Source organism: Rhineura floridana, chromosome 12 (genome assembly GCF_030035675.1).
Source record: "Rhineura floridana isolate rRhiFlo1 chromosome 12, rRhiFlo1.hap2, whole genome shotgun sequence".
Taxonomy (NCBI): Eukaryota; Metazoa; Chordata; class Lepidosauria; order Squamata; family Rhineuridae; genus Rhineura; species Rhineura floridana.
Window position 1 is genome coordinate 5,828,198 of NC_084491.1, and position 15,686 is coordinate 5,843,883.

General features: G+C 43.2%; 1 protein-coding gene across 2 annotated transcripts in view; it reads left to right on the forward strand.

The window, feature by feature from the left end:
• The first annotated feature begins 12,788 nt into the window (after positions 1-12,788).
• ASTL (astacin like metalloendopeptidase) overlaps positions 12,789-15,686 on the forward strand; it is a 30,103-nt gene continuing 27,205 nt past the window's right edge. For both annotated transcript variants that reach the window (XM_061592953.1, XM_061592954.1), the window contains exons 1-2: positions 12,789-12,956; positions 14,058-14,165. In XM_061592953.1, coding sequence (XP_061448937.1) covers positions 12,908-12,956; positions 14,058-14,165 — 157 coding nt within the window. In that variant the 5' untranslated portion in view covers positions 12,789-12,907. The remainder of the gene's footprint in view (positions 12,957-14,057; positions 14,166-15,686) is intronic.

The following is a 15,686-nucleotide window of genomic DNA, read 5'->3' on the forward strand; positions in this document are numbered from 1 at the left end:
GAAAATGCCCTCAGAATATTACATCACTGGCAATATAGTCCTGTACACCTTTTTAGAGCCAGTGTGGCATAGTGGTTAAGGTGTTGGACTATGACCTGGGAGACTAGGGTTCGAATCCCCACACAGGCATGAAACTCACTGGGTGACCTTGGGCCAGTCACTGCCTCTCAGCCTCAGAGGAAGGCAATGATTACCAATTACCATGAAAACCCTATTCATTGGGTCGCCATAAGGCAGGATCGACTTGAAGGCAGTCGACTTGAAGGTAGTCCATTTTCATTTTACACCTTTTTAGGATAACAGGTCATTATGCTAGAGGGGATGTGGGTTCTGTAGCTTGCTGTGGCACTTGTGGTGGGAATGTCTGGTGGTAGAAGCTTTTTGGGACATGGTTTTACACAAAGTTTCCTTAATTTTAAATGTTACTATATGTATAGCTCCAAAATGATGCTTGTTCAGCATTTGGATGAGAATGGAACTCTGCTATTAAAAGAGTTGATAAACTTTATGTTGATTGCTGCCAGACTCACAATTACACATCACTGGAAGGAGGCAGATAGACTAACTGTTGATAAATGGTATGAAAAAACTTTGGAATATTGCCTTACTTGAGAAATTCACTAATAATGTTCAAACCATATCTGGCAAATCAAAACTGAGAAATCATTATGCTGTTAGGTATCCTTTTATTGTGTTTACTATTGGTCCTGAAGCCATGAGGCATCCTCCACCATATTATGACAGCTTGGTCTTTTCATTGCTTTTCTTTTGTGGAACGATGGACTGTAGTTCTCCTTCAAGTGGGCAAGCAGTCTCTGTTCTACCAAGATTTACCTGCAAGGTCTATTGACAAATTTATAACAAACTGTAACCCCTCCTGAGCTATGTGTTCTTATTTTTATACATTTTGTTTCTCTTTTGTTAACTGTCAAGTAGCATGTGTTTTCTTTAGTATTTAGGGAAAGCTGTAATGTTTTGTTGTTGTCTTAAAAATAAAAATTTTGGGGGGAGGGGAATTGCTAACTGTCTTTTTTTCTGCCGGTTGTAGCAATTGTAATGCATTGTGCCAGGTCCCTGTTTTGTTTCTTAATTGTATTTTTATTGTTTTTAAATTCTTATATGGTGTTTTATTGTATTACAATCAGAGCTTGGAAAAGTTACTTTTTTGAACTACAACTCCCATCAGCCCAATCCAGTGGCCATGCTGGCTGGGGCTGATGGGAGTTGTAGTTCAAAAAAAGTAACTTTTCCAAGCTCTGATTACAATGTGCAGTCCATAGAATTCAACTTGTAATACAATGAAATACAATTTAAGAAATAAAAGAAACAATAAAATTACAATTAAAAATCAATATGATATTTAATGTGGACATGCCATGGACATGAATGAAGCTCATGGACCACTGGTGGTCCATAGATCACAGTTTGGGAACCTCTGGTCTAGTGGTTCTTGTTGATTTCTGTTTGTTAAAGGTTGGATTGGTAGGCTGCACCTGCTGCTGTCCTATTATTCTGCTTTCTTTTCTCTGCCTTCTGCCATGGAGGATCACATTCTAAAATCATCGGGTCCCTCCTTGTTAGAGAGGAGCTCATTTTTGTCTTCAGTGTCCAATGAGCCATGCAACTGCAGTGCTATTAAGAGGCCTTTTTGTCAGATGCTGCAAAGGTTTCTCTCTCTTTATGCACCATGACTTTGAAGGGGAAAACCCATCAGTCCTCTCTCTCTCTCTCTCTCTCTCTCTCTGTCTCTCTCTCTACATACACACACACACACACACACACCCATCTTTGGAATTTAAGTGTAAAACTATGCAAATCTCTTCTCCTTTTTAAAGTTTCCAGGCATAAATCCTGTAAACATAGCACTGTGGCTCCCCTAAATGTTACAAGGTGGAGCCAGGACTGGCACCAGACTGCAGGGGTCCTTGGCAGTGGCGGGGTGATGGAGCAGCAGTGGTGGCAGTAATGCTGCCACTGCTGTGGGCTGAAATAGAACTGGCCGCATCAGGGATTAGCACACTGTGCATGCATGCCTGCTATAATCCAAGATGGTGGGGAGTGTGTTGAGACCCTTGCTGCCATCTTGGGTGATGGCAAGCATGCGCACGCAGTCATGGCACTGCAGGAAGCTGCACGGCCAGCCTGTGCTGGCAGTGGCAGGGGGTTGTCTTGGAGGATATCCCAGCAGCAGGGGCCTCTCCTAACCCCAGCGGCCCAACCTCTTTATTCTTGTTTTATTTTCTCTAGTATGCTCTAATGCTTTCTCCACCATGCCTGTTACGTTTTCAAACCCTCACACGCACAGTTGTTAGCTTCTTCTCTATGGAGGTCAGTTGCTGGGATCATACCCCATCAAATCTGTTTTTCATTGCTTTAGCTCCTCCATGATTGCCTGCATGATATCTGGATTAGTTGAAACTGAAAAGTTGCTTGTCAGTTCTTACCTTCTGCCATTATTCCTCCTCAGGCTGAATGTTAATGGCCCCTTCCCTCTGGTGGCTGATGAGACCACCTTCAAGTAGGCAGTGAGCACTTTTTCTTTACTCTGTTGCAGTCCCAACAACATTCCCTTTGCCCTCAGGTATATTAGGCAATTTAAAAAAACACGCATACCACCCCAGAGGACAATCATTTTGGTGGCTTCACAGGGAGCTCTTATGTCTTATGTGCCATCTTGCCTCGGTGTTGATTCCCCTCACACACACCCCGAATGTAAGATTAGAAACTGAAATGGACAGATTTGTCTATCTAGATGTTTAACATTTCGTGATATTTCTCTGGATTACTTAACAGGCTGGATTACTGTAACGTGCTCTATGTGGGGCTGCCTTTGAGGTTGGTCCGGAAGCTGCAGCTGGTGCAAAATGCAGTGGTGAGACTTGTCACTGGGGAAGAGTATTGCTAACATGTCACCCCACTGCTGAAAGAATTGCACTGCAGGTGAGGGCCCCCTGCAGATACCATCTTATCTGGAAGTTTGTTCTGCGCAATATAGGAGATGGACCTTTAGTGTGGCAGCACCTACCCTGTGGAATTCCCTCCCTTTGAATATTGGGCAGGCGCCATCTCTGTTATCTTTTCAGCACCTTTTGAAGACTTTCTTCTTTCATCATCATCATCATCATCATCATCACTGTTTATTTGTATGCCGCTTTTCCATAACAATTTATGCACAAGGCGGCTCACAACATGAACAGAAAAAAGTTACACAACTCACTGTTAGAAATACATTCAAATGGTCAATAAGTTAACAAAACATCATTAAAAACATACATTAAATCGATACATCCGTATACCTCTTTCAACAAGCCTTTTAAGTTGAGACCTATCCCAGTCTGCATCTGTGTTGGAATTGCTTGTTAATATGTTTTTTTTAATAATGTTTTTAACCCTTTTTAAAAAGATGTTTTAAAGCTTTTTAAAAAATGTTTTTAATGTTGTTTTGTTTTAATGTATTTTAAGGTCTGTTTTATGATGTTTTAAAGTGTTTTTAGTGCTTCTGTTTGCCTCCCTGGGCTCCTGCTGGGAGGAAGGGCGGGATATAAATCAAATAACAAATCAAATAATAAATAAAAATAAACATTGTAGTTAACTACTTCAAACTGTTTCCCCATCTTCCTGACTAATTCTATTTTGCTAAGGCTCTGCTTATCTTTCCAGGATTTGGCAGAAAATTCTAACCAAGGTGAGTGTAGGTAATGTCTGATTCTGAAAAAGTCCACCCTCCATGAATTTCTCTGATCTCTTGTTAAAAGCCGTCTTTCTTCTCTACCTTTTCATAATATTACTTAGTACGTTGGAGAGGGAGTAGGGAGGTTTGGATGAATATGGTGTGTGTGTCTCTGTGCTTCTGTCCATTCATATCAGCTGTTGCCAACCTGGTGCCTTCCAAATGTTTTGTCTCATATGGGCGTGCTGGCTGGGGATGATGTGAGATGGAGTCCTAAACATCTGTAGGGCTCTAAGTTTGTAAAGGCCGATTTACAGAATCGCCTGTTTCCTGGCATCTCAAGTTTAGTTGAGTCCGACTGCCCCCTTGTGGTTAAATGCTGCTACAAAGACCATAAAAACTTGCAGCTGGATCAGGCCAAAAGGAGCCCACCTAGTTCAGCATCCTGTTCTCACAGTGGTCAACCAGATCTCTACGAGAAGCCCACAAGCACGACCTGAGTGCAACACCAGCATTCTCCCTGACCGCAATTCCCAGCTACTGGTATTGAGGCAAGCCGCTTCCTCCTTTGGGTTGTACAAAAACTTTGCATCAAGGATGACAGACCCCTGGCAGTGCTTGCTTCAGATTTAAAAGCGGGGGCTGGTGACCTTGGGAAAGTGGCTCATAGTGGACAGTGAGTGGGTCCTTCTTTGCCACTGTAACCACTGGCCAATTGCTTGCCTTTTCCATCTTGACCCAATCCCCACCATATCCAAGAAGGACACTGCTCTTGTGCTTCAATAAGGCAGGTGAACAGGCAGCAAGAAGGAACAGAAACAGGGCCGGAAAGCTCTGGGGACAGTGGTGCCTCCTCCCTGGTTGGGGAGTGGGTATCGGCAGGTGACCAACAATGCCAGTCCTAATGCCACCATGAGCTCCTACTGGGAGGAAGGGAGGGATATAAATCTAATAAATAAATTCACTAATAGACAAAAAACCCTTGTGGCTTAAGGACTTACCTACAGCCAACAGATATTTCTATCAAACTTTAAAAAGCAGGGAAATTGGGCAGCTATAGTGAATGCACCAGGGGAGCAGGAGACCTGACCTCCTCTTGGAGATAATGTACTGCCCTACAAATTTGTCAAAATACAAACACAATTTGGGTTGGTCTTTCACAGTCCAATCCACTTCCTGTGTAGCTTGGAAGAATTTGGTAACATGTGCCTCTCGTGGTTGTATAATACATACATACATACCTGGTCTCAAGATATGCTTGCCCAAATGCTCTCTTTTGTAAACAACTTTTTATTTATTTAGTACATTTCTGTATCACCAATCCAACCACATCTATTTAATTAATTAATTAATTAATTATATCCTGGCCTTCCTCCCAGAAGGCACCCAGGATGGCAAATAAAAACACTAAAAGTACTCTAAAACATCTTAAAAACAAAAGACTTTAAAACATATTAAAACAAAACATCTTAAAGCCATTTTTAAAAAGCTTTAAAAACATCTTTAAAAGCAGTTGCAACACAGATGCAGAATGGGATAAGGTTTCTGCTTAAGAGGCTAATTGAAAGAGGAAAATCTTCAGTAGATGCCAAAAAGATAACAGAGATGGAGTCTGTCTAGTATTTAAGGGGAGGGAAATCCAAAGGGTCGGAGCCACAGTCCTAAAGATCAGCTTCCTATGTTGTACAGAACAGACCTCCTGATAAGATGGGGTCTGCAGGAGGCCCTTACCAGCAGAGCGCAATAATCGACTGGGTATATAAGGGTAAGATGATCTTTCAGGTATCCTGGTCCCAAGCTGCACAGGGCTTTGTACACCAAAACCAGCACCTTGAACTTGGTGCAGTAGCTAATGGGCAGCCAGTGTAATTCTTTCAGCAGCAAGGTAACATGTTGACGATACCTTGCCCCAGTGAGCAGTTGCGCCACCTCATTTTGCACTAACTACAGCTTCCGGACTAATCTCAAGGGCAGCCCCACATAGAGCGCATTACAGTAATACAGCCTGGAGATTACCAGTACATGGACAACAGTGGTCAGGCTATCCCGGTCCAGAAACAGCTGCAGCTATCTTATCAACTGTAGCTTTTAAAAGGCTCTCCTAGCCACTGAGGTCACCTGGGCCTCTAGTGACAAAGATGGATCCAGGACTACGAACCCCCAGACTACGAACCTGCTCTTTCAAAGGGAATACAACTCATCCAAAGTGGACAATTGACTAATTATCTAAACTCGGAAGCCACCAACCCACAGAGCCTCCATTTTGCTAGGATTCAGACTCACTTTATTGGCCCTTATCCAGCCCACCACTGAGTCCAGGCAGCAGTCCAGGTCTTGCACGGCCTCTCCCGATTCAGATGTTACAGAGAAATAGATCTGGGTATCATCAGTGTACTGCTGACACCTCGCCCCAAATCTCCTGATGACCTCTCTTAAGGGCATTGGGGACAAGATGGTATCCTGCGGCACCCCACAGAATCTGGGCAGTTTATATGAACAATAAAATATAAATACTATTCACGATAAACATACACTAAAACAAAATCAAGAAACCACAAATAAAAAAACTAATGGAAGGTGGAATTAATGAAGGTGCAAGAACTTTCTTTGATCCCCTTTCTTTGGCACTCCCACTGCCAGTGTACAGGAGTTCTTCACTCTATGCATCTTTGCACTGTTGAATTCCCAGAAAAATATTTTAATTTAAACAAACAAACAACAGCAATGTATATTTAGTAGAAGTGTGCTGTGACCACAACTTTCATCTTGTATCCGTATCCATAGCATTTGAAACCACCCTGGCCTGTTTCAGATCCACTCTGTGTGTTCTGATTCGATTTGTTATTCAGGTCCAAATCTGATCTGTAAAATCTGAAGCTCATTTACACCCTGACTATAATGGGGATTCTAAAAACAGCTATAACTTTTTTACCTTTTCACATAAGGTGATGAAATTTGCAGGCAAAGGAGCCCCTCCAGGGTGGATTAAGCCTGCTAAGTTTCAGGCACTTCCAGATTTCAGATTCAGGTTTTCATGCAAAGAACTTTTCATGTGCATGTGTGTTTTTGAAAGAAAAAATATCTTTTATTTTCTGCCAGAATTGGATGCAAATTGAGGACACGGTCTCCACTTCTGAGGGGATGAAGCCTGCCAAATTTCAGAAAGGTAGGTAGAGGGGTTCTCCTGCAAGAATATTTTGGGATGGGAAAATAAAAATCTTGTTTCCTCCCCTAGTTTTTTGTGGGCAATCAGTCTGAAAACAGGAAACATGAGTGAGGCATCTCTGAGTAAAACCGGCCAAAGTACAGACAAATAGGTCTAGGGGATATTGTGCCAGTGATTTTACCTTTGTTACATAAAATGGAGAAAGTCACCTGTTTGGTCTTTTTTGCTCCCCTCCCAATGGTTTTAAATTGATTTTTAGGGGGAAATGATTGGGAAAGAAGCGGGCACCACAACAGTCTAACTCTGCAGCTTATGCCCTCCTGTCATAGCCAGAACTCAGAGGACAAATGACCCACATGAAGAAGAACTCTGTTTATTTTCATCAACCTCCCTCCCTAAAATAACTGTGATTGGAGTAGCCTTGGGAAACAATTCACTGTAGGGTTGCCAGGTCAGAAATATCCCAAACTCTGAGTTTTCAGGGTGGGCCCTAGTGATGTCACTAAGCATAATACATTAAGCAGTAACACAGTTTACTTGGAGCATACAAGTCAAAGAAAAACATTTATCTGATTGGAAACTAAGATAGAAATCTTAGCTAAAAGATGGAGCCTGGGTAGGGAACATTTAATCTAGCCTACCTGCATCTGGCAAAAAGGATTTAAGTGCCCTCAGGCCAGGCCAATCACCAAAAGGCCATTGTAGGAAGAAAGGAGCCTAGTGTTGTGGAGATGGTAGATGGGAGCACTCAGGAGTAAAGATGGATACCCCTGAAGGCTGCAATTCTAAGCACACTTATTAAAGGACTAAGTCTCATAGAGCTCAATTGGACTTGCTTCTGAGTAGATATGGTTTGGATTGTGCTGTTGGAAAAGCTTGACTAAGGATCCTCTGCAAAGATATCCATATCCTAGCAGGGCTGGCAACCTTCTGCCTAGAATGCCCTGCCCCTGCCTTTTAACATGGCTGCTCCAAACTTCTTTACACATTGGACCCTTCACTTCAGAAAGAGGTTGGAGAAATGATTAAGAGTAAGCAGATTCTCTACCCTTTTCTGCCACCCTGTGGGCTGCTATACTCACTTTGACAGCCAATCAAATTCCAGTGAGTAATAACTGACAGAGAAAACACACATGGTTTAGCCTACCTTCACAGGCAGCAGCTTGGGAACAACAACAATTGCAGCTACACTTCCCAGTATGTGAATTCTCTTTTACCACTATTGGGCAAAAAACAAACCGTAATGCAACCAACAAGGTGCATCATCAGTGGGCTTAAGGGGGTTCAGTGGAGTGCATGGAACCACTGTTGTTGCTTCTATGGATGTAAGGGAGTGAGGTTAAAGGTAAATGAAATGCAAATAGAAAAAGAAAAGACAGTGATGATTTCCTACATGCAATACCATTCCAACCACAACAAGATTCCTATGAGTAAGGCAGAAAACTCAGCATCCCACAACCAATCAGGATTTGTAACCAAAAACCAGTACTAAAAACAATCTTGGCAGCCAGTCAGCCAAGGTTACAGAAATCCCCATGCACCACAGCCTGACCCAGGGGCTGAAGTTAGTGCAGAATGCTGTGGCACAATTGCTGACACGTGTGAGACCCTATCAGCACATAACACCTCTGCTCTGAAATCTGCACTGGTTGCTGCTTGCTACCAGGCCAAGTAATCCATGTTATTGGTACCACATAGTACTTGTTCTGCTCTTGTAAGAAATCAGTCCTTTAGTGTGGCAGCACCTATGCTTTGGAACTCCCTGCCTATTGACAATAGGCAGACTGTTTTCAGCACCTGCTTAATACATTGTTGTTTTGGCAAACCCACCCAGGCATGAGAAGCTATTGTGTTTTTTATCTGTTTTTAACTCACTGTTGGTTTTATTATTTTGAATGTTTTTATATACTCGTCTTTAACTGTTTTTGCCAATAATTTTATTGTTTTAATTTTTTCTGTAACCACTCTGAGATTTATTTATAATAAAGTGGTATATAAATGTTGTAAATATTTTGGAGTCACTGTGGCCCTTGGGTCTCTACTTTTAGGAACACAGGAAGGGCACATTTAAAATGTAGAGGAAATAATCATGTACAACCATAGAGTGAAATCAGATACTTATTGGAACATGGTAAAAAGAAATATTTATATAAGCATGACTGTCTAAGATGTTTATTGTTTACACAACCTGTAAATATATTTATAGTGCAATCCTGTTTGTTTACTCAGAAGCAAGTCCCATTGTATTCAACGAGGCTTACTTAAACAGGGAAGCATGCACAGAACTGCAGCATCAGGTGATAAGAAACTTCACTTACCCAACCTAAAATTCAGAATCATGCCACTTTAAGCTGTTTTGCAACTGTTTATACTTGTTTTTATGGTTATTGGATTTTAAATGGATTTATTTCTTGTTATGAGCTGCCTTGGTTTCTAGTTGGCAACCCTACTTCACAGGGTTGTTGGAAAGACACACACTCACACTTGAGATATTAAAATACATACACCCCATATAATTGTTTATTGTCACAATCAGTTGGTCATTGCAGAATATTTTCTTTAAAAACAATATAAAATCAGTATTAGTTTCCTACCTAATAAAAGCAGTGATACCTAAGTAAGCCCTGCCTAAATTGTTTTAAAAATAGGATTGGAGGGGGAGAGATTTACAACACAAACACAATCCTTTACTATGTTGACTCAAAATCCCATTGATTTACAGCACAATCCTAACCATGTCTACCCAGAAGTAAGTCCTATTGAATTCAGTGGAATTATTTCTGGGTATATGAGATTAGCATTGCAGATTTACTCCCAGAAAAGCAAATATTGGATTAAAACTTCATATTGGGAATGTTTTCAAAACACTGCCCTCTTCAACAGCCCCGGAAAATTTAAACTTGTTTGCACACGAGAAAAAAAGACTTTTGCTACTATTGAAAGCTATATACTTACTCAATTTATGAGATTTTCAGACAAACAGGAAAAAAAGTTTTATGGCTTGCAATGGGGTCTAGCTAATGCCTGGAGGTCACCAAATCCTTTGCCAATCACAACCCTGACTTCACTTATTGGCTACAAACCTGAAAGGGTGGGGTCAGAGTAGCCAGTTATGAGCTCATTTAACAGAAGTTGCGGGGGGGGCTGACATTTTGGTGTATATCTCATGAACCAGACCACCTAGAAACTTAACTTTTGTTGTAAATGAAAGCTGAGAGACCAGAGATTGGGGTGACTCACCTGGAGAGGACCCCAAAAATCCAGAGTCTCCGGGCAAAACCAGAGACCTGGCAACCCTAATTTAGTGTGATTAAAATCTAGATCTATCTGTCAAAATGAAAGGTTCCCCCCCCGCGCACGTCTTCACTCTCCCTTCGTCTCTTCCTCCTCCCCTCGTGTGTTCTGGACGTTTCCCCAATAAACTTGATTTTGTTTTTCAGAAAAGAAAAGTGTGTTTAACTTTGGAGAAAATGAGGCCACAGAGAGACGTGGAAGCTAACGAAGTTCCTGATCCACCTCGGGATGCCTTGTTAATGGCACGATCTGATTTGGGAATGTGAGCTCATGACCTGAATCACCCCAATTTGCCTCGGTCTTCAGGATGCACACAGAGCCAAAGCACAACCCTAATATTCTGCAAGGAGAATGTTATCTTTTATATGGGGATTAACCACTCAACTGATCATGACCAATAAACAGTTTCCTACATTCCTGTGACTCAGTCTGGCATAAAACTGAGAAGACAAACAAGAGGAGCCAAAAGTGTATTAACATTAGTAAAGGACGGTATTGCTGAGACCGTTATTTCCAAAAATACTGTTATCATATCCATCACATGTGGAAGAATTCTGCTTTGTTTTTGGCAGTGGACCGGGAATTACTGTCTCCAATGTCATAGATCTTATCTAATTTCAGGAGTGTTAAATGCCACTGGGAGAGCCAGTGTGGTGTAGTGGTTAAGGTGCTGGACTACGACCTGGGAGACCAGGGTTCAAATCCCCACACAGCCATGAAGCTCACTGGGTGACCTTGGGCCAGTCACTGCCTCTCGGCCTCAGAGGAAGGCAATGGTAAACCACCTCTGAATACTGCTTACCATGAAAACCCTATTCATACAGTCGCCATACCTCGGGATCGACTTGAAGGCAGTCCATTTTTTCAAATGCCACTGGATTGCCATTTTATACAGTTCTCACTGATATTGTTGTTGCTATGTGCCTTCAAGTCGACTACGACTTATGGCAACCCTATGAATCAGTGACCTCCAATAGCATCTGTCATGAACCACCCTGTTCAGATCTTGTGAGTTCAGGTCTGTGGCTTCCTTTATGGAATCAATCCATCTCTTGTTTGGCCTTCCTCTTTTTCTACTCCCTTCTGTTTTTCCCAGCATTATGGTCTTTTCTAGTGAATCATGTCTTTTCATTATGTGTCCAAAGTATGATAACCTCAGTTTCATCATTTTAGCTTCTAGTGATAGTTCTGGTTTAATTTGAGCTCACATTAAACTGGGTCTAAAAAGGAAAAACCAAATCTCTGGAGAAATTTTTCTTTGCAAATCCAGTCCCCATTTTTGTTAATCATATTTTATACCTGCAACATTAATGGGTATTAATGCAGGTTTTCCTTTCTCTGCTAATAGATATTTCACATGTGTTTAAGTGGTGCTTTAGGCTAGGCTGACCCGAGACACTTTCCTGCCTGAGGTGAAGGAGAAGATAGTTCCTCACATTCCCATGTTCAAAAGCCAACCAGACTGGCAGCTGAATCTTACAGTATTTGACACTGGCAATGGGACAAAGTCCTCCACTCTGCCTGAGGGCCTCTGCCTAGCTTTTAGGGAACACAGGTCAGGCCACAGCTCTGTCCATTCCCTGCCCCTCACCATTTGCCACCTAAGGTGGCTGTCTTGAGCCCCCTCATAGTAGGCTCACCTAGAAGTGATGGCCTTCTTCCGTTCCAGTAACTTTCTCCCCCAGTGGCTCCCCTGCCTTTAATAGCAGTCTGACCTGCAGAAGTTCATCACCACAAGGTGGCCATCGGCTTGAAAAATGGAAATGGACTGCCTTCAAGTTGATCCCAACTTATGGCTACCCTTCGAATAGGGTTTTCATGGTAAGTGGTATTCAGAAGGGATTTACCATTGCCTCCCTCTGAGGCTAGTCCTCCCCAGCTGGCTAGGGCCTGCTCAGCTTGCCACAGCTGCACAAGCCAGCCCCTTCCTTGTCCACAACTGCCAGCTGGGGGGCAGCTGGACTCCTTGGGACTCTGCAGCTTGCCCACGGCTGCACAGGTGGCAGGGCACGTAACCCCTGAGCCACTCCCTGTGGGGGTGATCTTTAGCTGGCCCTTGACACCCAGGAGCCACGAGCGGGGATTTGAACTCACAGACTCTGGACTCCCAGCCAGGCTCTCCTCCCCACTGCGCTATACCAGCTGTCTGTGCTATACCAGCCTTAGATGGTTTTTAAAACGAGATTACAGAAATTCATACACAATTTGTGTTCAGAAGCACTATACCTTTCTAGATACCAGGACCTGAAAAGAAGCAACAGGGGAAGATTTTTATGGATTGTGCACTTTCAGAGACATCTGGCTAGAAAAGCCAGTGCTGGGGACATAAGGAGTGGAGTAGGTGGTCTGAACCAACACAGCAGTTCTTGAATGGGCAAAGCTTTTCCTGCCAGTACATCTCCGTGGCAGGAAAAAGCGTCACCGGTCAGGTTGCTCTTAAAGGCCCAAGAGCAGATCCAGAAGAAACATGTCCCCCTCCCCCCCTCTTTTGATCTGCTTTAATGAGTCTGCATGGGTCGGGTGAGCTATTCAAGAAGAACTGTCTGCCTGCAGCTGCATATATAGGAGGAAGCTTAAGAAGGGCTTCATTACACAAGAGCTTCTAATTAAGAGGCTTCTTACAGGTGTTTCTCTTTCATCTGTGCTCTATATAAAGATCTGACGGTGCCTGGGTGTGGGCCTGTTGCCTAAGCATTTTTGTGGTACTGCTTAGTGGGGTTTGTAGTGCTTCTAATACAGACAGCAGCTGAGGTGATCATAGGGTTGGTCCTCCAGCCATGGTTGGCATTTGGCTAATATTTGTAGGTCTTTTTTGGCTATTTTCAGGTAAGGGATAATTATTTCTGTCTCTAACAAGGAGGCATCAGTGTGTGCTGCTCACAGGCCTTGAAGAAGAGCTTGCAGCACTACAAGCTGACTCTACCATTTGGCAGATTTGGGGAGCCAAACTTGTCTGTTGATCAGCTTATTCTGGAGAGCTATTCTGCCTTGGAAATGACCCTATTTTGGTCTGGCTTCCTTAGTTATTTCTCTCTCTCTTAAATCTTACAGTGGCAGTTCTGAATGTCTCCTGCAAGCTGCTGTTAAAGGGGGTGTGGAGGTATCCTTGGGTCAAGAGCAGCTACTGTTCTGATGCGTATGAATAGCTGTTCTGGTTAGACAGTGTGTTTAGCTAAGGTGTGTTTCCATTCCCTGCCTTCCTTCATTTGCAAGGTTGAGATAATGAGATTGTCTACTTAAGCAGGACAGCTGCAGAAATTAGAGCAGGTGAAGTGCTTTGAATGCTAAAACGCATAATATGAAATGCTCCATAATCCACATCTAATGCAGTGAATGTGCAAAGCTGCCCTCCTGAGGTGAGGCGTAAACTGAATGGAGAAGGTTCCTTATGAGGGATACTGAGTTGCATTTCCATTAAGTTTCCTCTGTCGTACAGGAGCCTGTAGTCCTATCTGATGCTGCAAATGTAGAACTGGCTTTAAGCTGTCATAGCATCTCCTTAAGAAGTGACCCCCCCCCCCTTCAGCCCACAATTTCCAAGACTTGTAAGGTTGGGAGTTGTGCCATTCTTAAGATGCCTTGAAAAAGGCCTTAAACCTGTAACACCTGGTGTTGGCTTGACAGAGGCTGAACAAGGTGAAAGAGCTGGGCTCCTTGAGGTAGCAAGAGGAGGCTCAAGCTCAGTGGTAGAGCACCTGGCTTGTATTCAGAAGGGCCCAAGTTCGGTCACAAAGATAAGGTAGCAGGTACGCCCCAGGGGCTTTGTCTTAGACCCTGGTGAGCTGCTTCCAGCCAGAGTAGAAAATGTAGGGCTAGATGGGGAGTGCCCTGGCCTGGTGGATGGCAGCTTCTTCTGTGGCTGGCCTCATCCTGGTTCCTTGCAACAAGGTGTAGATGTTGACAGAATGTGGGTGCATCTCTTTCTAGCCCTCCCTGTACGTGGCCGCGGAGACAGCTTCCAAGTGGCGCATGCCCAAGAGAGTGACTCGGATGAGGCCAGAGATCCGCCTGATGACATCCTTGACATTAACCAAGGTAAGTGGTTTGTCTTCTCATGCTGACTCTGGAAGGCAGATGGCCCCCTCCTATAAAGGACAGTACAGTGGCATGCACTGTTAATATGCTAATTTATGTAAAATCCTTTAAATAGAGATATAATAAAAATGTCGCTCAAGTGGGGGCTGCTGTGTGCCTGCTCAGTTTGCTAATCGATATGCAACATCATGCTTGTGGTTCTTTACTTTTTAACTGGAGTGCCCTTCAAATAAAGGGCTGTCCTTCCTAAAGTACCTACGCGGCTACCCTATATGCAGGCTGCACTGAAGCCACTCACCCACTCCTGGCCACTGGGAATCTTATGTGGCAACCCTTTATATTGCTAGTCACACATTCAAGAACAGCTGCCATTCATAAGGACTATGACCTAAAAAGGGGACAAGAGCCCACTGACATGTAAGGCAGGCTGTGTTTGGGTCACTGAGCCACATCCGAAGCCTGGGTGGAACTGCAGCATGTCTAGAGCGCTATGTGTCAGTGGCTCCCAAATTTCCTGTCCATGGACCACTTGAAAACTGCTCAGGGTCTTGGTGGCCCACTTAATGATCTTTCTGCTTCCTGTAGCAATTGTAACATGCTGTGCTAGATGCTGTATGATTTTTAATTGTGTTTTTGTTCCATACAAATAACAATACAAAAAACAGCATAAGAAATAAGAGAAGCAATTAAAACACAGTTAAAAACCAGTAAGAATACTGAATGCGATTGATGTGCCCATCTCCCACCTTTAGCCACAAAGGCACAGATATGCTGCAGACCACCTGAATGAAGCTTGTAGACCACTACCCCATCCATGGATCACAGTTTGGGAGCCTGTGCCATGTGTTACAGTAGGACGTTTTAAGAAAATATATTCTGAACAAAATAAACCCACAAATGCTAGTGCATTGCAGAGGAGAGTCTGCATTCTCTTGTCTTGCCCTGATGTGCTCTTTTTAATATGCATTGGGGGGGGGGGGAGGATTTGAATGGCAAACGTGCAATTCACAACTCCCCATGCACACACAGCAGTCCAGTAAAAGGCTTGGCTTTGGATTCTACTGCCTAAATCTTATATAGAACATTCTTCCTGCCAGCATGGCGTAGTGGTTAGTGTGTTGGACTATGACCTGGGAGTCCAGGGTTTGAATCCCCACATAGCCATGAAGCTCACTGGGTGACCTTGGGCCAATCACTACCTCTCAGCCTCAGAGGAAGGCAACGATAAACCCCCTCTGAATAACACTTACCATGAAAACCATATTTGTAGGGTCTCCATAAGTCGGAATTGACTTGAAGGCAGACCATTTTCATTTTCCTGCAGGTGGTTTACAATGGGTTGTGAAAGAAGAAGAAAATATTTAATCCATATCCTTAAACTTTCAAACTGCCCATCTAAAGTGTCTCAGGAGGAAGGCCTATTAACAAGCCATTGGCTATCAAGTGGGGAAATTTCTCTGTACTTATCCCAAACTGTCAACATTAATTACAAAGCAATGTCTTATACTAATGCTTTCCCCC